Source organism: Anabrus simplex, chromosome 1 (assembly GCF_040414725.1).
Source record: "Anabrus simplex isolate iqAnaSimp1 chromosome 1, ASM4041472v1, whole genome shotgun sequence".
NCBI classification, from domain to species: domain Eukaryota; kingdom Metazoa; phylum Arthropoda; class Insecta; order Orthoptera; family Tettigoniidae; genus Anabrus; species Anabrus simplex.
Genome location: NC_090265.1, coordinates 733034883 through 733059442, shown reverse-complemented (window position 1 = coordinate 733059442; position 24560 = coordinate 733034883). Strand labels below are relative to the sequence as shown.

The following is a 24560-nucleotide window of genomic DNA, read 5'->3' as shown; positions in this document are numbered from 1 at the left end:
TTATTGTAACGTATAAAAGTTACATAAATTTGATGAAACTAGTTTGTCTTTCTAGAGACGAAATCACTGAAGTTAAGGCAAGACATGAATTACAGATAGATAAAATTTAAGAAGCAAGCGTTTTTGATATTTGGTGCAAGACAAGTAAAGATTTGAATGTTAAACGCTCATCACGATCACACGTCTTGTGTAAGTTCTAAAATGTTTTCTTCCAATTTGAAGAACGCACCTCACAAAAGACCAGGTAATGAAATGAAATGGCGTCTGGCTTTTAGTGCCAGGAGTGTCCGAGGACAAGTTTGGCTCGCCAGATGTAGGTCCTTTGATTTGACGCCCGTAGGCAATTTGCACGTCGTGATGAGGATGAAATGATGATGAAGACAACACACACCCAGTGAAATTAACCAGTTATGGTTAAAATTCCTGAATCTGCCAGGAATCGAACGCGGGACCCATGTGGCCAAAGGTCAGGAAGCTAACCAGGTAAAACACGTAAAACCGGGCGAGCTGGCCGTGCGCGTAGAGGCGCGCAGCTGTGAGCTTGCATCCGGGAGATAGTAGGTTCGAATCCCACTATCGGCAGCCCTGAAGATGGTTTTCTGTGGTTTCCCATTTTCACACCAGGCAAATGCTGGGGCTGTACCTTAATTAAGGCCACGGCCGCTTCCTTCCAACTCCTAGGCCTTTCCTATCCCATCGTCGCCATAAGACCTATCTGTGTCGGTGCGACGTAAAGCCCCTAGCAAAAAAAAAAACAAAAACAAAAAAAAACACATAAAATACCAGCACTTGAAGAATCTTCTTGAATTCAGTTCAGCTGAAACAAGTGTGAACAGAATATTGTTGATGAAGAAGTGTTGAGATGTTCATTTGTTTCCAATATGGATCATTGAAAAAGTTGAAACAGCAAAAGAAAAGAAATAGAGTAGAGCTGAGTGGTAGATGGGAGGTATAATGTAGCCTAAGGTGCGGCTGAGGAATGTGGAATGGTGGTTGATTGTTGGAGGAAATGTGGAGTAAAAAAAGAAAAAGGGAGGGGGGGGGGGGGTTAGAGTACTTAATTTCATTTTATTGAAAATAGGAATTAATAGATCAAATGAAGGGTTTGGTTTTTCTGATGTGTCATTAAGGTTGAAATTGAGATTACAGAATTGATCCAGGTAGATGAAACAATTTTCAACAGTTGTTGAAACTCTCCACACTCAGTGAATGGCTGTACGATTTGGGTCAGGTAGCTGTCAGCTTGAATTTGAGAAATGCTGGGTTTAAACCCCACTGTTGGCAGCTCTGAAGATGGTTTCCCATGGTTTCCCATTTTTACATGAGGCAAATGCTGGGGTTGTACTTTAATCAACTCCACAGATTCTTCCTTCCTACTTGGACCCCTTTCCTCTCCCATTGTCGCCATAAGACCTATCTGTGTTGGTGTGACGTAAATAAAATGGTAAAAACAACAAAAAAACCTCTCCAGAACACTCTTCAAACCAATTCTGGACAACTTGTGCCCGATGACACTGTACATTATCCTGCTCGAATATCTCATCGTTGTGGGTGTACATGATATCCATGAAGGACTGCAAGTGTTCACCAAGCAGTTCAACAGTCACCTCTTCTGGTAGTTCGGCCCCTACACCATTATGGAGCTGCCACCAGCCTTTATGGTGCTTTGTTGACAACTGTGAACCATGGTTTCATGTCGCCAGTCCCTCAGCGATCCATATCCCATCGATGTCTAAGAACGCTGCACTGAGCTACTGGATATGGATCTGGTACTTCCTGCATTGAATATGGATGTGATTTGAGCCAGTGTGGTTTATGTGTTACCACGAACAGTTCTACAACGAACAATCAATAATCAGCCATGGTCGTCCACTGCGATGTTCACTGTGGGCCGTAACGTCTTACATGAGTCATTCCTGGTACACCCGGGACACCGTCGATCGAGGAATGTTAAACATTCGCACAACTTTGACAATGGAATATTCCATTCACTTATCATACCTTGTTCGAAATATGATAATTCACGTCACCTTGCCACGATGAGCACAGACGTTGTTTACACTGGCTCTTGAGATGTCAGATCACACACAATACAGGTCTGACCACTTCCAAGATATCATGGCACGGTGGCGCCATAACTTTTGGTATGTCAGCATATTAAGACAAACATAATGGCAGGTCATTGTCGGACCACAGAAATATATGTTTGCCCTCTGTTCTTAATTTATTTATTTTATGCCTTTGTATGTGGTGAAGTTAGGGCTCATGGCCCTCTCTTACACTTAACCACATATGTTTTTTACCATATTTTTGGATCACTTGAACTGCATACATACAAACATTAAGTTTACCGTGGAGACTGAACGTGGAGGAAGTTTGTCATTCTTGGATGGTTTGATTTCTAGGAAATTAGATGGAACTTGAGGTAATTCGGTTTAGTGTACACCCACCCGTACTAATAGATATCATCATGGATACTCTCACCACCATCCTTGACAAAAGCGTGCTTTGCTTAACATCCTTATCAGGTGAGCAAGGGAAGGTTTGTGAGGAGGATAAGTTAAATGGTGAACTTTAATTCCTAACCAGAAAATTCCTGAGCAATGGCTAATCAAGGAAACATTGATGAAGTGCTACATATTAAGCCAAAAGACAGATCGTCGCGTGATTCTCATCCTTTGAGTCTGGCCTTCTTGACATTCATACAGTCTGTCATGGATAGGATTGGCAATATTCTCAGAAGGCACAACAGCCTAACATCATCGTAGGCAATCTGTTAAAGATCGTATTGGTTTGAACTGTGCTGTAATATATATGATTCCTTGCTCCTTTGAATCAGTTTATGCTGGTCAAATATGTAGGAAGGTAGCAATAAAGGTTAAAGAACATTGCAGGCACTTAGGTACGTCTTTGCCAGCCAGAGAAGTCTACTGTAGCAGAACATGCCGTACATAATGACCATCAAATCATTTTTGGTGCATCTTCTGTCATTTGTAAAGAGAAACGCTTTACACCTAGAATCATTCATGAGGTGATAGAAATTGCTAAACACCTGAATAATTTTAACAAAGATGATGGCTACATATTGAGTAGATCGTGGCTACCCTCCATAGTTAACTCGTCAACATCTTTCTCTTTGATGCTAGAGGCCCTGGAATGAACTACATTTCTAACAGGGTCTCACTTTCTTGAGTCTGTTTACTATGGAATGACATCTTTGTTATTGCTCTGAACACGATCCTGGTTGCAGGTTTGAATCGCGTTTGTTTACAATAAGTATTTCTTGACCTAACATCCCCAAAATTATATATTTTAATATCATTTAGCAGTCATGAAAGTCCATGCTTTATCTAATGTTCCTTCCCTTGCCTTTTATTTATCCAACTTCTTTCCTGTTCTGCACTACTCGCACCCAGACCGAAGACCTGTCGAGATGGCCCCTCTATTAGTAATGACGCCCGTCCTGATGAAGCTCGTCGGGGGCTTAGAACAGATGGGTATACAAAAGCTGGATGGTTTTTTTTTCAACAGATGGGTATACAAAAGCTGGATGTTTTTTTTTTCAACGTGTGATAGGCTATAAAGTAAAAAGTCACATTGACATAACAAAATGATTTTATTACTAAGCTAGCTGACGTGCCTTGCTCCGCTACAGAATGAGCAGGCCGGAGGCAGATCAAAACTGAAAGGAAAAGCTACAAAATATTAAGTTTCGTGATGATCTGTGAGCAAATTTCAACAGAGAGGTAAGGTTGACAGTTTACCAACATAAGTGCGGTAATAATAGTTTTTTGAGATTTTGATTCAATAAAAACTTCACCAAAGGAACAATGTTACACATGTATTACAATTAAATAGAAGTATGGAGTGATTATACAATTAAAAAAACATTTAGTGTTTTACTACACACTAAGAAACTAACAGACACTAAAGAGACTGCTAGGGTGATGAATGCACACGGCAAGCGGGTGAATACCTCAGTGTCCATGACCTTGGCAAAAAAATATACCCCTGCTACCCTTCCTCACAGCACATGTGAAGTGTCCACTACTTGCTGTGGCGATATACAAATCGGTTAGCCGGGAGAACGATATTTTGTGGGTAATTCCGCTAAAATTGGTCTTAATAATTAAAGAAAATAAATTAGCTGATAAAATAACAGGGCTTGTATAAATGGCTTTTTCTATCGAGCAGCACCCAGGGGACAGCAAGGGGATAGAAGAAAGAAGACGAGAGACAATGGTAAAGGGTAAAAACCTAAGTTTAAAAGATTTATGAGCAAAGAGAAATAAGTCGCAGACTGATAGGGGGGAGGGGAAGGGAATGGTAAAACACCTAAAACTCAGGAAGAGTATACGTTAGAAATAGAACAAGCTAGAATCACAAGGAGTAAGACTTCAAATATGTTTGAGAGTAATAAAAACAAAGTAGAAAATGGTGATGATGTAAGAAATAACTAGAATTGAGGATAGGGTTTGTAAATATAGAAGGAATATTAAGTAAATTAGGTTATAAGGTAGTGACAGAGATGGTGAAAATATTTGATATATTTGCATTTTTAGAAACTTGACTACCAGAAGGGGGAGATGTAATCTGGAAAGGATTCGTGGTTTAAAATGTAATGAAAAAGAAGAAAGGACCCAGGGATGGAAACCCTGAAGGAATATGACTCTTAATAAAAGGAGAAATTAATAACCAAATAGAAGAAATACTTAATGATATGGAAGACATATTATGAATAAGGCTTAGACAGGAAGGGAGAGGACAGAAATATATATGCCCGGCGTGTTTGAATAATCCTCCGATAGGATCAACATATTTACTGTTACTGAGTCAATACGGATCCAATCCCGACCATCATGGTCAAGATTATTAATAAGGATCAACATATGCGAACAGGAATTTTTTTGAGGATCTAATAGGTGAAATAAATGTAATTAGAGGGAAGTTTGAAGAAACAGGAATTATAATGATGGGTGACTGGAATGCAAGAGTAGGAGACTTAACCCCAGTTTACAATAAGGAGGGAGGATAGGTAATGAGAGGAAATAGGAGTCAGGACAAAGAGAGGAATATCTATGGGAATAAACTCTTGGAATTATGTGCTGCTGAAAACCTATTTATCTTAAATGGGTGGTGGAGGGGGGAAGAAAGAGGAGAGTTGACATACATTACAACGCAGGGAGTGATATATTGGAGATGTTAAAGGAGATAGAAGTGAAGGAGTGAGCGCAGTCACACCATTTCCCAATTTATGTTACACCAAGGAGATACAAGGGAGAAGAGAATGGAAGGAGGAAAAAAGTGAAGAGTACTATAGTGCAGAAATACAAGTGGTGTGAAAACACCAAATATAAAATAAAAACATATCTAGAAAGGGAAGAATTTCAAATTATTAAGAGCAGTATCGAAGTAGCACTAGATAGTAGGAATGTGGATTTAACCGTAGAATTGTTACGGAAACCCTTAAAGAATATAGCACAAGTGGAAAGGAAACACAAGCAAAAGAGATGGGGTGAAGGATGGTATAACAAGGAATGCAAAACCAAGAGAGTGGAAGTGATTAGAGCTCTGAAGGCCTGCAGGAAGAGGGGATACGGGGATGAGAGAACAGTTTTGTAAAATAAGGAAGGAGTATAAAGAGTTATTAGTAGAAAGAAACTTTGGCAGAAAGAGCGGGCTCGGCTGATTAATATAGAATGTAAAATTAACCAGGGAGATAAGGTATGGACTAGAATTAACAGAATAAATAGAGGGGAGAGAGGTTATGTAAAATCTAAAATTAATAAGGAAGAGTGGGTTGATTATTTCCAGATATTATTAAGAGGAAAAGAGGTGTGGAAAAATAATGTGAGGTGTCTGGATGTGGTACGGGGTGTTGAGATAAGTATACCGTACTTAGATGATGAGATAACTGAATATGAAGTATTAGAGGTGATGAGCAAAGCCAAATGTTTTGGAAAGAAGCAGTTAAAAGTAAACAAATGTTGGGAACTCTAGTACAGGTATGTAATAAGATATTTGAGCTTGCAGAATTTCCGAAGGAATGGGAGAGGGGCATAATCTGCCCAATTTATAAAAAGTGTGGGGATAGAGACAATCCTAGTAATTATAGAGGAATAACACTATTAGATTCCCTCAGTAAGGTATATACAGGAATCTTAGCAAGTAGGCTGATGAGGTGGGCTGAAGAGTTCAACATCCTCACGATATTCCAGAGTGGATTTCGAAAGAGGAGAAGAACAGCCGACAATATTATGATTGCTAAAACAATAATATATATTACTGCTGTGTACTTTGAGAAGGCCTTCGACACAGTTTGCAGCGGGGCATTGTTTGAGAAGTTGGCTCGGTTAGGGGTGTCGAAGAAGATGAGAAGGGCGATTGAGGCTATATATATGAAAGGGTATATTGCAGTATTAGAGTAGATGATGGAATAGTATGTGGATTAATAGAGTCAAATATGGGGTTGAAACAGGGGTGCAAGTTATCACTGAATCTCTTTTTGTTACTTATAAATGATATACTACAGGCCCATGGTGGAGAGAGGTGGGCTTGTCCAGAATTAGGAAATCTAGAAATAACAGGCTTGATCTTTGCAGACGATGTTCTCCTGATGACACTAACAGCGGGAGGCTTGGGAAAAAGTATAAATGAGGTGATAGAATTCTCTCAAAAATGGTCATTGAAAATTAACATTGGTAAGACAAAGGTGGTGATAGGTAAGAAGGGTGGAAAAAGAGTGGCAAATGAACAATGGATGATAAAGGAAGAAAAATGGAGATACCGGTAACTAATAAACTAGAGTAAGGAATATATAATTAGCAACGGGAAATGGACCCACCAAATAAGACAAGCAAAATGGAAAGGCCTAGCAGCACTTTCAGTAATAACGATTCTAGAAAATTAGTTCCCGAATATAGACTATAAGATACAAAAATTGGTTTTTCAAGTTGTAGTAAAGAGCAGAATGTTATATGGTTCTGAGATATGGGGAGTAGAAGTGGCGAGTGAGATGCTGAACCAAATACTAAGTAAGTTTAGCAAAATTGTAATGGGACTGCCATACTGTACAGCAAATTGTGGTGCAGGACTAATATGTGATGAGAATATTCAATTAGACATCTTAAAGAGAATCATAAGTTATTGGTTAAGGGTAAAACAAGGAGAGGGGGCGTGGGGGCTGCTCCTGCAGAGGGCATATCAACACCAAAGGGACAATATGTCCAAAGATTATTGGTTAGGTAAGGTGAAATCTTAGAGAGGTTAGGATTAGGTAATTAGTGGGTGATAGGCATGGTTAGGGGAGAGGCTATACTATGGAAGAGAATTGCAAGAAGGGTCAAGGATATTCAAAGACAGTTGCAGGAGTCTGAGTGCAGGAGCAAGCTAACTCTCTCAGTATTTAATATGATAAACAAGGAAACTAATGTGAGGATAAGTAAAGAGAAAGAAGAGGGCTTATATGGTGGATGATGAGAATCCACAAAAACAAGGGATGGATAAAGGAAAAGGACAATGCAGGATGTGTGTTGTGTGGGGAAATAAGAGAAGATTTTCATCTCCTAAAAGTATGTAAAGAAACTATAGTGATTAGAATTTTTTTAGTCATAGTGAACTATTAGTTTTAAGTCATAAAGAGAATGATCGTAAAATTATAAGATGGATGAAAAAATGAATGGAATAATTCTAGTAATGTAAGTAAGTACTTAGTTGTAGTTAGAAATGTGTGTATACGAACGTTACAGGAAGGGAGAAGTGATAGTACTTAGCTGTAAGCAAACAGTAGTAGAGTATTGGAGGAGGGAAAAAGAGTATACAAGGGTAGGAAAGTTAAGTATGTATTTAAGTGAAGTGAGGGTATTATGTATAAAGAAAATAAAGAAGTGAACATGTGATCAGTGAGCAAGAGGCACTTGGACACAGTGGAGAGTTATCGCGTGTGAGTACTGCAGTGTATTAGTGCAATGTTGTAATGATATGGGGCACTGTAGCTCAGCAAGTATACGGGAGGGAAGTTAGTTGAATCAGCAAACAGTCAAGACACACTGATTCAGCCAAGGTTTAACGTGTGTATAACTTTTGCCGTTTGCCATATAACCAACTATTCATGCAATCCATTATTTAGTTCATGCATAGGTCTGTAGTAAATGGAGGATAACTCTGTACAGACTTGTTAAATAACAATATAAATGGCTTTTTATAAATAATTCCTACTTTTGGCCATTTAAAATGGAATAAAAATGTAATATTTTCTCCACAAAGTGGGCGGGGGGGTGGGGGTGCGATTGTCCCCCTCGCCCGCCCCTAATTGCTGCTACTGGAGAAGACCTTGAAATGGCTGGGATTGCTGTACAAAGTTCACTGATTGTAAACCTCCATTTGCGGTGGAGAAACGACAAACTTCATAAGGTTGTCGAGATGCACATTACTTCACTGGCAGCAGATTTCTTTGGAGAGGGTATCAGAAAGCTAGTGTAACGATACGACAAATGCCTAAATCGTTTTGGCAATTATGTTGAAAAAAGTATGAAACTACTAAACTTTCATTAATAAAATCATTTTGTTATGGCCATGTGCCCATCGGAGGTTGAAAATACAGCCCTCGTAGAAGAACGGAAATTGATGAGGAGGGAACCTATTTGATGATGTGGAGACTTTCGATGTCCATTTGTGTTTCCATGTTCCTTCATTACTCCCTCTTCCCACACCGACCTCTTGTTATGTATTCCTTATCTCTGAATATGACTAGTTCTTAATTAGGTATATGGCATGTACCAGGTGTATGCATAAGTTTTTGCCGGTTTTTGTGGTAAAGAAAACGCGTAATTTTCTAGGGAAATTCATATGTTGTTTATTCAAAATATTGGCTCTTACACACTTCGCCCATCTTTCAGGTAATTTATGAATATCATGCCAGAAAAACTGCTTGTCTTTTGCGGCAAACCATTCATCGAGCCATTTTCCAACTTCCTCAAAATTGCTGAAGTGTTGCTCTGCGAGCAGGTGCCCTATTGATGCGAAGAGGTGGTAATCAGATGGTGCCAGGTCGGGGCAGTACGGCGGGTACGGAAGAATGTCCCATCCAAGCGATTTCATTGTGTCTTTCACTGGTTTTGCTGTGCATTGTCGTGTAAGAAAATCACTTACCATGTCTTCTGGCCCATTCCGGTCATCTTTCGATCAATGCGTGATTTAAATTAATCATTTGTTGGTGATAGCGTTGTGCATTAACGGTTTCGCCAGGCTTCAAGAGTTCATAACACACAGTGCTGCTCTGGTTCCACCAGACATAAAGCACAGGTTTAAATTGTCGAAACCATCTCTGACGTGTTCTAATTGATGGAGTGTTTTCACCATACGTTTCTGCCAGCAAACGATGACTTCCCAAGGCCTTTTCCTTTTGATTAAATAAGAAAAGCAATGCATGCCGCAAATGTTCTTTTTCAGGCACAAACATCAACTTGATCACTGAACAATACAACAGAGACACTAGTGTTTGGCGGACTCAACTTGTGTGTGTTGGTAGGTTAATGTCAGACAAACAAACTGACATATGTATCAAATTCATATGTTGCGTATTGTTAGCTGGCACCATCTCTTAATGAAACTGGAAAAGACTTATGCATACACTTGGTACTTGATGTACATGAAGTTAACCATGGCCATATTATGACCTCTGTTCCTCTGTCCAGGCTACAGACATTGAGGTAAAGCAAGATCCACAACCCCAGCTGGTTCCAAAAAGAGAACCACAGACTTTCGCACCAGATTTGAAGGAACATGTTTCTCAGGTAAGTTGTAAAATTATTGTGTGGAAGTTTTACTGGATGAAAGTTTCTTTCAATTTCATTCTTTGGTGCACTAAATTTAGTATTTCCATCATGTTTCTCATATTTAACCTTAGCTAATCATGTAAAAGAACTTGTCCTGACTGACTGACTGACTGATTCATCATCGCCGAACCAAAACTACTGGACATAAAAAAATTAAATTTTGGGGATATATTCATATTAACATGTAGGTGCTCGCTAAGAGAGGATTTTTGGATATTCCTTCGTTAAGGGGGTGAAATGGGGGTGAAATTTTATAATGAAAGTATCTATATCTCAGAACTTTAAAAGTTTACAGATGTAAAAATCGGTATTTAGAAGCTTCTTAAAAAATAAGGAAACATATTGTTTTGTTTTTGGAAAACCCCAATAGGAGGGGTGAAAAAGGGGTTGAATGGCTTTAATGTGGATACTTATATCTCAGAAACTGAGAATATTATAGACCTGAAAGTTGGTATTTGGGATCTCCTTTAAAAATAAAGAAACAACGTATTTTTTAGTTTCTTGAAAACCCACTTAAGGGGAGGGTGAAAAGGGGAGTGAATTTTTAAAATGAGTATGTATATCTCAAAACTTTGAAAGTTTACAGACGTAAAAATTGGTGATTAGAATCTCCTTTAAAAATAAGGAAACAGGTATTTTTCTGTTTTCAGAAAATCCCAATAAGAGGGTTGAAAAGGGGTGAAAATGGGGTTGAATGCCTTTAATGAGGATACTTATACCTCAGAAACTGAAGATACTACGGACCTGAAAATTGGTATTTGGTATCTCCTTTGAAAATAAAGAAACATGTATTTTTTTGTTTTTGGAAAATCCAATTAATGGGGGATGACAAGGGGGGGGGGGGGTGAATTTTTAAAATGAGTGTATCTATATCTCAAAACTTTTAAAGTTTATAGATGTAAAAATTGGTATTTAGAATCTTCTTGAAAAATAAAGACACACGTATTTTTTTGTTTTTGGAAAATCCCAATAGGAAGGGTGAAAAAAGGGTTGAATGCCTTTAATAAGGACACTTATATCTCAGAAACTGAAGATATTACAGACCTGAAAATTGGTATTTGGAATCTACTTTAAAAATAAAGAAACACATATTTTTTTGTTTTGGAAAATCCAGTTAATGGGGGATGACAAGGGGGGTGAATTTTTAAAATGAGTGTATCTCAAAACTTTTAAAGTGTACAGATGTGTCAAATATCAAAACTAACATCCCTTACCTAAGCTAGCTGGCCTGTTGCCATAAAATAAAGAAACACATATTTTTTTTTTTGTTTTCATTAAATCCCAATAGGAGGGGTGAAAAGGGGGTTGAATGCCTTAAATGGGGATACTTATATCTCAGGAACAGAATATATTACAGACCTGAAAGTTGGTATTTGGGATCTCCTTTAAAAATAAAGGGATACATATTTTTTTGTTTTCGGAAATCCACCTAAAGGGGGGAGGGAAATTGAAAAATTAGTTGAATTATTTGTATGAGGTTACTATTATCTCAAAAATGAAAGATTTTTCAGACATGAAGATTGGTATTTGGAATCTGGTTTAAAATTAAAGAAACTCGTATTCTCGGAAATACCAATGAAGGGGGGTGGAGAGGTGAAAGAATTGAAAAATTGAATTAATTGTATGAGGATACTTGCCTCTAATAAAAACTAAAGATGTTACAGACGTGAAAATTGGTATTGGGATCTCCTTTATAATCAAAGAAAAAAGCGTTTTAGGGGGAAATCATTTTGTGGGGCGGGGGTGAAAATGAGTTGAATTCCTGTTATGAAGACACATATCTCAAAAACTGAAGATGTTAGAGTCACGATAATTGGTATTTAGAAGATTCCTTTACTATTAAAGAAACAAGTATTTTAACGGAAAATTCACTTAAGGGGTGTGTGTGTGTGTGTGTGTGTGTGTGTGAAAGGAACATAAGGAAACACGCCTTCTTTTTTTGGAAGGGGGGGGTAAATGTATTTACGGCGGTGGGGTGAAAAAAGGAGTTGAGACCAATTGATTTTACTATTCATAATGTACTTATTCTGATCATTAATCTTTCCTGGGTTTGTTTTCAAGAAATATATTTTCCTTTGGAGAACATAGATTACAGTAGATTCTCCTGGCATATAAATACAAATTTAAACACATTTGAAATAAATGATAGGAATGAAACTGACCGTGCAATTGTTCACCTCTGTAATAAGGTCAATAATGCACGGAAGTATTTCATTCGTGCACTTGCCTACGCGTGACGATGGTGCTGGTCACATTGTCAGCAATGACAATGGCTGCAGATGTAATTTACCACCAAGTAGCGGTCTTACATTTTGCTGTGGATTCCATCCCATCAATAATAATGATAATAATAATAATAATAATGTTCTGGACCATCATAAAAATGTGCAGACCGCGCTGGAAATGGGTCCTGGCAGTCCGGCCGTGGGTTCAGTACCACCAAGGCACCCAAGACGACACCACGCCGGATCTCCTCAGGGATTTGATCCATATTAAAAATGCTTATAGGAAAAGATGGCAAAGATTTAGGGACCCAACATACCGGGTTTAATACCTGGACCTAGCCCGGGAAGTACGAAATCGATTGCTGAAAAGAAAGATTGAAAAACTTTGCCGTAATCTCTCAGAAAGCGAGTCAGATTACGAATTTCGGTGGATTATATATAAAACGTGAAGCATTCAATGATAAACTTCATTATAATACCGTGGCGAAGCACGGGTATCTTGCTAGTATTTTATAAATTTAGCGGTATTTGACTCAAACGAGAGATAGGTTGGTTTGTCGTGTTCTGAGGTATACAGGTCTCATTCATTTAGCATTAGGGAGAGGTGTCATCCTCTCCTCTGCCCTTATCTGTCTCCTGCTGGCACTTCTCCACCTTCCTCTCTCCTTGATGGTTATGAATTTCATGTTTTTGGTCCGTATTGAACAATATATAAGTAATAATAATAATAACTTAAATGTTTCCACCTTTTCAATACAATATATTCACAAGATTACAAAATTATACGGTACTAGTTTCGACCCATCTAGGGGTCATCATCAGCCGTATTGGAGCAAAGATCATTTGTGGCGAAATCCTAAGACAATATTATTTTAAAGAATAACAAGTGAAATGAGATGTTATGGTAATAGTTAATAATACAAGGAATATACATAACATCTTTAAGAAACAAGGCGTTAAAATAGCCTTCAAAACCAACAATAAGAACATGAATGTTTTATACAATACTTCACACATCAACAAGACCAGCAGTTTTTTAAAATCAGGAGTTTATAGGATCAAATGTACCACCTGTAAAAAAACCTACATCGGGCAAACCGGGAGAAACTTCATTATCAGATACCACGAGCACACTAACGCAATAAAATACAACAAGTTTTCAGCCATCGGCCAACACATGCAAGATTATAACGATAATTTCACCAATATTGAACAAGACATGGACATCCTCGTATTAGCAAACAAGGGCCCTTTACTGAACATAATGGAAAATTACTACATACACCTAGACCAATACTTTAATGCCAGTCACAATCTCAATGAAATCTCAGAGAAACCCAACATACTCTTCGATCTATTTATCACTTTCCTCAGAAACAATAATGCAGCCAACCTAAACTCAATCCTAAATTTAATCAAAGGTACTTTTCCAAGACAATTACACTTTCTCCCGCACCCTTCAGCCCCACCTTAAGCCCTCTTCCTAAGCCATATTTCATTTCAATACAAGAACTTACTGATTTCCATGATTATAATTTTTACAACACCCCATTTATACTTTATTCTTTGTTAAAAACCTCTTATTATGTATATTCCTTGTATTATTAACTATTACCATAACATCTCATTTCACTTGTTATTCTTTAAAATAATATTGTCTTAGGATTTCGCCACAAATGATCTTTGCTCCAATACGGCTGATGATGACCCCTAGATGGGTCGAAACTAGTACCGTATAATTTTGTAATCTTGTGAATATATTGTATTGAAAAGGTGGAAACATTTAAGTTATTATTATTATTCCTCTCTCCTTCCACCATTCCTCTTCGATCATTTTGCCCAAGTCCTAGTTTCTTCTTCTTCTACTCCTCTATATCAAATAGCTCCACCTTATTCTAGGTCTCCCTCTTGCTCTTTTTGCCTCAAACTTCATCTTCATCTGTTTTGGAATTCTTTTCTCCTCCATCCTCTGTACATGTCCAAACCATCTTAGTTTACTGCCATCAGTTCTTTCATTTAGGTTTTGCATCCCAACCTCCTTCACACTTCTGTCTTTCCTATCATTCATCTTAGTTATTTCATTTCGCTGACTTGAATTCTACTCTCCTCCCGACTTGTCATTGTCCAGGTGAATATGGGTGCATAATACATTTTGTACCTTACCAGTATCTCTTTCATTGGTGTGCGGTGAACATATTCATTAACCCAGCTGTAAAAAGTTTTTTAAATATAAACAATCATAGCCCCACTACACTCTCTAAAGTCAACATTACCATTTTATAAGGCGGCATTTTTCGTGGAAAGGTCTACCTGAGATAGATCTTTCAAGAATATTTTCAACCACACGCTCGCACATACTTCCAAATTGATATTCACGGCGGTGACGACACCATCATAACTTAATCTATAGTAGATTTTAAACAATGTACTTACAGTTTCATCTGGTCACGCTTCGTGATAGTACAGTCATGGTTTTCACAAAAAATACACTGGGACTATTTGTTTTTTACTTAAAAAGCCTAATCTAAACTAATCAGCAAAATTTAACTGGTATTTTACTGTCGTTGAAGTTCACTCGCATACTGAGTGTACGTGAATCAACAACAAACGAGGGAAAATATTTGTCATGATGTATAACACACGTTATATTCATGAAGAATGCCACAGAACTCGCGAAACCTTCACTTATAATCCAAGAGGAACACTATAAAAATTCACTATATACCACCATTACAGACAACCATTCGCGCTTAACTCTGTGTTCATGCTGGGCAACCTAAGTATTTTTCTGTGGCTATAAGAACACATACTCTACACGTCCCATCAATGAATTGCTGGAAAAAAACTGTATACATGCCGAAACCCAAGACTAAAATATATTCTTCCTTATTACAATTGATTTCATATACTGGCTCTATTTTTGTTAGCAAGGTGATGTGCAAGTGGCTATACTGTTAAGATGTTGATAATTTCCCTGCAGTCTCTAGTGTGTGGCGCTGAAGACTTCAAGTGTCAAATATCAAAACTAACACCCCTTACCTAAGCTAGCTGGCCTGTTGCCGTAAATTGCTGTTGGGGGAGGGGCCACAGCTCTGCATCGAGGAAGCTTCAAGTGCATCATCCAAGCGACCTTAAATTTCGCCGGGGGTAGCTCTCTATCGCGCTGGCAAGGAAATGCAGCTCGCTGGAGAAGCTGAACTGTGGTAGTGCGAGCGGGTTGTCGAGACAGCTGTACTTGGTTTGGCTTAGATGTTCGCAATTTTTTAAACATTATAAAAAGCGTCCTAAGGAATAATTGGAAAATGTTAATACAAAATTCTGTAAACTCACCAACCTGGGCCCAATGTTTGGGAAGCCGGGCTCTGCCTGTCACAAGTCGGGACAAAGCGGGAGTGATAGAGGAATAACACCTCTTTAAAAAATCTTGGTCCAGCTGACCCATCTGGTAGTCTCATGTAAGGGTCCCTTGCCAGGGTTATAGTGAAGACCTCAACGGCAGTGAAGGCGGAGAAGAGGGACTTCGGAACGGTGGAACTGACGGAATAGGCAACCCTCCTATTCGGGGAAAATAGAACAGGAACTGCTGCCTTGTAGTTAGAAGTGGGAACTTCAAATGCTAAGGGAAGAAACCCCGACAGAAAATCAGTAGGCCTGGCTACTTAGAAGGCAGCCCCTTCACCAGGGTTTGGGTGCTGAAGGCCAATAACCTACACGCCCAAGATTAACCTCTTACAGAAACATCAATGAATAGAAGCTGGATGGATAAAATGGATTTGACCTTTAGCATGAAATCGGACACAAGAATTGGAATGTGGAATGTACAGACAATGTGGCAGGCAGGAAGATTGGCTGAAGTATCTAGGGAGATGAAGGGATACAGGTTGGACATACTAGGCTTGAGTGAGACGAGATGGACTCGGTTCGGTGAGATAAACACCCAGGAAGGGGACACGCTGCTGTACTCGGGAAGAGAAGATGAACATAGAGGGGGTGTTGGATTACTGATCACTCAAAAGACAAGGAAGAGTTTGATAGAATGGTACCCAGTCTCAGAAAGGATTGTAGTAGCTTGATTTGCATCAAGAGTTAGACCAATTACAATGGTGGAGTGTTATGCACCAACAGAGTCAGGAGAAGAAAAAAAAGAGCAATTTTATGGTCAGCTACATCAAACCCTGTTAAAGGCAAAAGAAAGGGATATTGCGGTCGTGATGGGAGACCTGAATGCGAAAGGTGGTAATGATAACCAAGGAGTAGAAAATATAATGGGAAAACATGGTATAGGTCAGGGATGGCGAACCTTTTCCAACTAGTGTGCCATTTTAAGTCTGCTTTATTATTCTCAACTCTCAACTGTGCCACTTGTTATTTTCCTTTAACCCTTTCAGACCTGAAAGAAAACTGGAGGTGTGAATTTTTGTTTGTACGTCAAGAACTGACTAAAATGCTCCTCAATACACATATTAATAGTTTATTTTACAAAATAAAAACTAACATCCGAAAAACAGGACCCACACAATTGTGCGTATCAAAATTCAAAACCTCGTTGTATCACGTACGATGGTGTAGCTTCAAAATTTACGTTCACTAACCAATGTACACACTTCATTGAATATATTCCGGTATTCAGTAATGCTTGTAGATTAATATAAACGCAGTAAATAAATACTTACTTTCGGCACTACTGCTTCCTGCCATCTCGCCGATCAACTGTGCTTTTTAAACTCTTCTTCCTTCGCCCTGGAGGTCAAGCGCATACTAAAATCAATTGAAATACACGCCACGTGTCCTGCACAATCACTGCAGTCCGGTGTAGCGCCGAAAAAACATCAAATACGGTCAGGGATAACTAAAATACGAACCCGCACAATTGTGCGTACTCGGTCTGAAAGGGTTAAGAAATTGCTACAACCAACAACCTCCCTCCCCCAACCGCGACTTCCTTTCCAAATTCCAATTATGTTTCATAATATTTATTTATTTTATTTATTTACTGATTTATTTACTTTTAGATATATTTTTTGTAAATACATTTGATTGCATGTTCCGTGGTCGTATTTTGCAAATACTGCAAAAAATATATTTTTAAATATGTAAGTTTTTAGAATACCTAATATTATTTGTAAAAATATAAATAATAAGCTTCCATTGTAACACACTTCGTCAATAAATATTATTACCGGGCGAGTTGGCCACACGGTTAGGGCGCGCAACTGTGAGCTTGCATCCGGGAAATAGTGGGTTCGAGACCCCCTTGTCGGCAGCCCTGAAGATGGTTTCCGTGGTCTTCCATTTTTGCACCAGGCAAATGGGGCTGTACCTCAATTAACGTCATGGCGGTTTCCTTCCTACTCGTAAGCCTTTCCTCTCCTATCGTCACCATAAGACCTATCTGTGTTGGTGCGACGCAAAACAAACTGTAAGAAAATAAATATTAGATATAAAAATGACTAATATTGCCAATGGACTTCACTTCCTCCTTTAGCTTCATTATCTTCCTATGTTTATAGTTCTTATGCTCAACAATTTTACTTATTTCTCCCTCATCACATCTCCACAAGAAAGTCAGCTTTCATCAAAACATACTGCATACATCTGGGAGTTATACAAATTAACTTCCAATTGCTCAGAAACTTCTTCACTCATTCTCATTATTCTATCCTTGACAGCAGTTCAGCTGGCTGGCATCCCTTTAATTCTGTTAATTATTTGTTGTTTGTTAGGGAAGTGCTCAAATAATGTGTCGGACATTTTTCAAGAACTCACCGTCAGAAAGTGGTTTTCCATGCATGCTGTACTATCCAGTGAGACAGATATAACAGCCGCACTGATATTATTCCTAGGGTGGATGTATGATACAAAAGAACTAGTTTGTTTTGTGTAGAGTTCGATATTTTGTGAAACGAACTCTCTTTCTTCATTTGGCATGGAACAAACATTTGAATGATTAGTCTCGAAATAGCGCTTACATTAAATGAGGGGGAATACAATTGCTTTTGAACGCATGGCAATACATATTTCTATTATTCCGAATAACCTTGTCTACGGTTCTTGAAAAATCCGGTCATTACCTTTGTTAAGTTGCTGTTCTTTTCGGCATTGAAAACATGTTTGCAAGGTCCGTATATAAAACCACCAGAAAACGACACTTATCTCACTTGACTTTCAGATCTATCAGTGTAGCTGTGTTGCCATATTGCACGTCCGAATGGAACAAGTATTTAGATTTTCGATATTTATTTCTTACTCGTGAAGCACTATAAGATATGTATTGTCTATAGAACAAGACGTATATTAAAACATTATTATGTTCATGTGGCGTGCCACCGAAATCATGTTCGCGTGTCACCTAGTGACACGCGTGGCATAGGTTCGTCATCCCTGGTATAGGTAATAGAAATGAGAATGGTGAAAGACTTATTGAATTTTGTAGTAACCACAGGTTGGTGATAGGAGGCACTATCTTCCCTCATAAGAATTGCCATAAAGTGACGTGGGTTTCCCCTGACCATAGAACGGAGAATCAGATCGACCATTTCACTATCAGCGAGACATGGCGAACCTCCCTGTTGGATGTGAGGAACAAGAGGGGGGCAGATGTGGGAAGTGACCATCACTTAGTAGCTACGCTCTGACTAAGATTTTTGCAAGTACTAGGCACATACATCAGAAGAGGAGGATAAAGTATAACTGGGATAAACTAAAGGATAAGGAGGTGCAACAATATTTTTCACTAGAATTGAGTAACCGATTCCAACAGCTAAGAGAGGAAGGAGGACAAGATATTGAACATAATTGGAAGAGCATAGAGCATAGAGATCTTAGGCAAAAGGGAGAGAGGAAGAGAGGAATGGATTACTTCTGAGACATGGGAAGCCGTGAATCAAAGGAAGGAATGTAAGAAAAGACTCAATACCGCAAGAACACAAGAAGAGAAGGTACAAGCTAGAACTGACTTTAATGAACTTAACAAAATAGTGAAGAGGAGATTTCGATGTGACAAACGAGCATTTATCAATAATCTTGCAACACAGGCTGAGATGGCAGCACAAAACAATGATAGTAAGACCCGTTACCACATTACCAAGAGACAAACAGGAAAGTTTTATAGATCTGACAAGCCAGTGAAAGCTAAAGATGGGAGATTATTGTCCACACAAAAGGAACAGCTAGAAAGATGGAGATCTTGAATCGTGAAACAATCGAGGAAGAGGAGACAGAGGTGATGACAGAAGAAGAGCAGGAAGATGTTGCTATCAGTACAGAACCACCATCAAGAACAGGGACCCAAAGGGCGATTAAACAACTAAAGAATGGCAAAGCAGCAGGCATGGACAATATCGCAGCAGCGCTGGGGTAGATGGGGTTCAGTGCATGCCACTGATCTCTTTACACTTCCAGACAAGGTTTCTTACACTCTGGTAGAATGCACCCTCTGGGTAATCCAGCCTTGTATTCTGCATTCATTCACTCGCTAGGTATTTGAATCTGTCCACAGTTTCAAGGCTTTGACCACAAATTCTAATAATGCCTTTCCCTTGTCTTTCTCCTCTTGATATTACTATGGTCTTGTTTTTTCTCTGCCCTGATTCCACACCATACTTTACAATTTTTTCCTTCACTGCATCAAATTGTCTTGCACTTCTTTGCTGTTTGTTCTCCAGACCACAATATCATCAGCAAATAGTAATAACTTCATCTCCCTGTCCCCATATGCTTCCTTTGTCTCCTGTAGAATTTGAACCATAACCATCGGAAACAAAATTGCCCTGTCTTAATCCAGTTACATTTCTAAACCATTCTATCTTTCTAAACAGAGTCTCAGCATGAATAAAATTACTACGAAGGTCGATCAAATATAAACAGGATTTTTATTCCTGAACATCAACAGTTGGTAGGACTGGCCCCGCGCTTCTGCTATGCTTAGGAGTGGGGAGAACGTGCTGCTAGATATTTCCTGTCATTTGGTCAGTAACACTCATGATGTCGGAGCAACAGGTGCACCCCTCCACTGCGCAACACATAATTATCAAATTTCATGCTCGTGAAGAAGTTACAGCGGCAGAAATTTGCCAGAGGTTGACTGCACAGTTCGGTGATCAAACATCGTCAAGGACAGCACGTTGGTCCTGTTTAGATGCATTTGGTCACCATAGTTCATGTGGCCATGTTTAATGCACGCACCTCGGTATGACACGACTGCCTGTATGTCCGTGCTTATATACCCACATAGGAGTCGTGCTATGTTGCATGTCTGCTGTAGCAATGCCCTCAAATGGAAACTTTTTGATCATGCCTTATACATCTTTCATTCTGGTGGTTCTGTAGCTCTGCAGATCATATTATGAAGCTGCGCCTGGGTATAATTAACATGTTTTTAAGTTGTGTAAAGAAAGAATGAAACAGAACTGAAAACCACAACCAAACCCCATGGAGCAACAGACCCGAAGGGCCATGGCCTACCAAGTGACCGCTGCTCAGCCTGAAGGACTGCAGATTACGAGGCATCATGTGGTCAGCACGATGAATACCCTTGGTTGTTCTTTATGGCTTTCTAGACTGGGGCCGCTATCTCACTGTCAGATAGCTTCTCAGTTATAATCACATTGGCTGAGTGGACCTCAAACCAGCCCTCAGACCAAGGTAAAAATCTCTGATCTAGTTGGGAATCGAACGTGGAGTTCTGGGTAAAAGGCAGGCACGCTACCCGTACACCGTGGGGCTGGCACATAAAACAGAAGTGCGTTACGTATAAACCAATCTCAACAGTACTTTTAGTTATGATTTTGGAGAGGTCAGAGTTCCAGTCAATCCAATCTAACATACAATTAGTGTTTATTTCTTGGATACCTCTAACTGCAGGATTAGATAATAATAAAGATGGGTATGAATCACGCACAATGCGCTTTTAAAAAATAACAAGTCTATATGTAGAAGCATTTTAAATATTTTCATTCAAGGGCAATAAACTCTCACTCCCTCTCCCCACAAGCAGGGCTGGTAATGTAGCCTATCTCTAGTCACGGGAAGAGTGCAAGAAAACAGAAACTGGGCTTGATTACAGTTACTTGAGAAATATTTTACTCAATTATGGCTACAAACTACTTTTACAACAAGTAATCATTAAAATTACAATTACTTTACAGAATGTTAGTCTTAATCTGTGGTTACTCGCGTGTTGAGCGCGGCGCTCACCTTTGTAGTGTATTGCTTCTTGTTGGAATGTTACAAGACCTCTACCTTTGAAACTCCTTCTGCCTTCCTAACAAATTTTTAGGAAGGGATTGTGTCAGTCATTTGCATTATCTTTGAAAACCAAGACGCTCACTCCGTTATTAGGCACGACAGTGTGTGTTTGGTGAGCGGTGCACTCAGTAGCGAGTAACAGTGCTACTCACATTTCACACATTGTAATGAGTCAAGGTTTGTTTTATGCTTGTGTTTAATGTGAAATTGTGACTGTTTTAGTGAATTTACACAAGTTATAGTGGCATCCACTGAACAGATACATTGATGCTTGGGTGAAACGGAGGAGGAAGTGGACTTGAACCAACGAAACTTGATGGTAATGAAACAGAGGTGGAAGAGGCACTTTCGTTCACTGAATTCTGTATTCCATTCATTTTAGGAAAGGATGGAATTACCAACTGGGGCCTCCATTGTCCCGCTAGAAATATTCCACCGGGCGAGTTGGCCGTGCGCGTAGAGGTGCGCGGCTGTGAGCTTGCATCCGGGAGATAGTAGGTTCGAATCCCACTATCGGCAGCCCTGAAGATGGTTTTCCGTGGTTTCCCATTTTCACACCAGGCAAATGCTGGGGCTGTACCTTAATTAAGGCCACGGACGCTTCCTTCCAACTCCTAGGCCTTTCCTATCCCATCGTAGCCATAAGACCTATCTGTGTCGGTGCGACGTAAAGCCCCTATCAAGAAGAAGAAGAAATATTCCAACCTGGAAATAAAATGTGCAAGCATTACTCCAGGAAAGATGCTGAAAGCAAAATAAGTGATGATTAACTGTGTAAAATTTTGGTTTCCTATTATGCTGGATTAAGTTATATCTTTGCATTATTTAGTTCGTACTAAGCATACTCTTCCTATCTCAGATTTGTTCACATTTAAGTATTCGTGTTCCTAAATAAATTGTTTGTCTACCTATTAGTCCTGTTTCTTGATATGGGGTCGGGGATGAGGCGAGATGAATTTATATCCTCAGTTGAGTAACGGTGGCTTATGGAAATCACTTGGGGCTGGAATAACACAAAAGCTTGCAAGGGAAAGGAATAAACAGGGTCTCTCATATGAACTAAGAACGGCGTTTTGCTCTCCGAGAAGTAAGCTGCTGTATGGGAGGCACGCGCATAGTTCTAGACCTGGCAAGCATCAGTCGCATGTCTGAATCTCAACTGTTAATATGGTGAGACAGTTTTCTTTGCAACACCGTATTTTCGTATGTAAAAGTTCTGGTTTCATCTTAATGGTCCTGTGAACAGTCATAACTCGCTATTGGTGTGCAGAAAATCCTAATGGTGTTTATGAAGTCCTCATTATGATAGGAACATTGGTGTTTGGTGTGCTGTTAGTGCAAGATGAATAATAGGATTTTTTTTTTTTTTGAGACGACAGTAAATGCGGAGAGGTACCAAGGTTCCATCAGTTAACAGAAGAAGAAAAATCAACAAGATTGGTTGTGATTACTGTTTTAAGAGGGTAGGGGCCGATGACCTAGACGTTAGGCCCCTCTAAACAACAAGGATCATCATCATGTTTTAAGAGGAAGTGCAACTAGGCCACCATCTATTATATAAAATATGAGTTTTGTCTGTACATTGCTAAGAATTTGAAAAGAATGGCATTTCTGTATTGGTCATGTCCACAGTAACGAGGAAGTGCATTTTTTACTTTTCCGTAATTTCTGTCTCTGAAGAGAATTTAATGAAAATCCGTATGTAAAGTCGGGGGATGAGCCACTACAATCTAGGCTTTAAATAATTTTATTCACGCTGATGAAATGGTAGTTTAGAAGACCTACAATTTAATTCTCAAATATTTATATTATTAGTGGTCCTATCAATAAATACTACATAACTAAAGTTATATAGAATTAAATTTCTGATCATTTATGTCTTATACATTTTTACCGTACTGGTTATGATAACACAGATATTCATGAATTTGTACTTTTGTTGCTAAGTCCATATTAACGCCGAGCCATTGAGAAAATGGGTAAACAGAATTTAATGTAAATCAGTATATATAGCTGGCGAATAAGAAACTACAGTGTAAGCTATAAACAATTTTTATTCACCCTGGATAAAATTGTAGTTTAGGGGAAAGTGCGTAAAATTTAATTCTTAAATATGTTATTGGACCTATCGCAAAGTACTACATAACAAAAGTTATAGAAAATACAATTTCCGATCATTTATGTTTTATTCAGTTTGACCATACCGACTATGATGAGAGTGGTATTATTTCAGAGTCGGAAGAGAACTAAATGTGAAGGCCTACAAAATTGAAAGCACATAACATTGAGCAACAATAACATTACATTGACCGTTGTTTGTTGTGATGTTCTTTGTTTCTTATGCTGCCACTCAACTCCGATAGATGGGATTAGTGCTGCATACCGAGTATAACAGCCTGACTGAATACTGGTGGGAAATAGCTGGGGAGTTAGAAAACTTATATGATTAGCGTGAAAGCTCCCTCTTCACTTTGTGTTGTTGGACATATTTAGTATTGCTGTTGTTGACTCTTGGTGTGTGCTACTCAGGAGCACACACCAATCATATAACATATGATGTCTAAATCAAGTAACACGTAATGACATTTTAACAAAATTAGGTAACATAAAGATCAAGGGAAGCACGTCATAAGACTAACGATCTATCCACAATTCTACACAAATTCTACTAAGTTTTATGGTAAAACTATAATTTTTTTGACATGACTGCAAGCATTCCAATATAGATCGATGAAGTTCCACATCATCAAATACCAGACAACAACCATGACTTCAACATAAGTGTTTACATTTCTTCAAGAAACTTACACCATTATAACATCAGTAAACAAACATGGCTGATCACATGATATAACATAGTTACATAAATACAATACGCCTTATGAACTTGTTTGTGTCTCAAAATGTTTTACTCAATCTAGCTTTAAGTTTTAATGTGGAATAGTGAATGGTTATAATTTAAGAACATGCATTTTAAACATTTATCATCCATGTACATAACAGTAATGTTAAGTTTTAATTCTCATATCATTTAACGTAGACGATTGCTTAAGATAGGACGAAGAATATTCGGAAATTGGCAGTGTTTTACCTATACTATGTGGCATTCTTATTGTATTTGTGATGTTTTAATTGCATGTTATGTTTGTCAGCTGAAGATGACCTTCACAAGGTCGAAACCGGTACATAAATAAAATATTGATTAGGTAGAAGCTTCGAAACTTTATATTTGAGAGACATCATCATTCGGTGA

General features: G+C 38.7%; 1 protein-coding gene across 2 annotated transcripts in view; it reads left to right on the top strand.

Annotated features, from left to right (window-relative positions):
• Positions 1-24560, top strand: part of LOC136856859 (zinc finger protein 83) — a 214685-nt gene that overhangs the window by 157797 nt on the left and 32328 nt on the right. For both annotated transcript variants that reach the window (XM_068225189.1, XM_068225190.1), the window contains exon 3: positions 9696-9794. In XM_068225189.1, coding sequence (XP_068081290.1) covers positions 9696-9794 — 99 coding nt within the window. The remainder of the gene's footprint in view (positions 1-9695; positions 9795-24560) is intronic.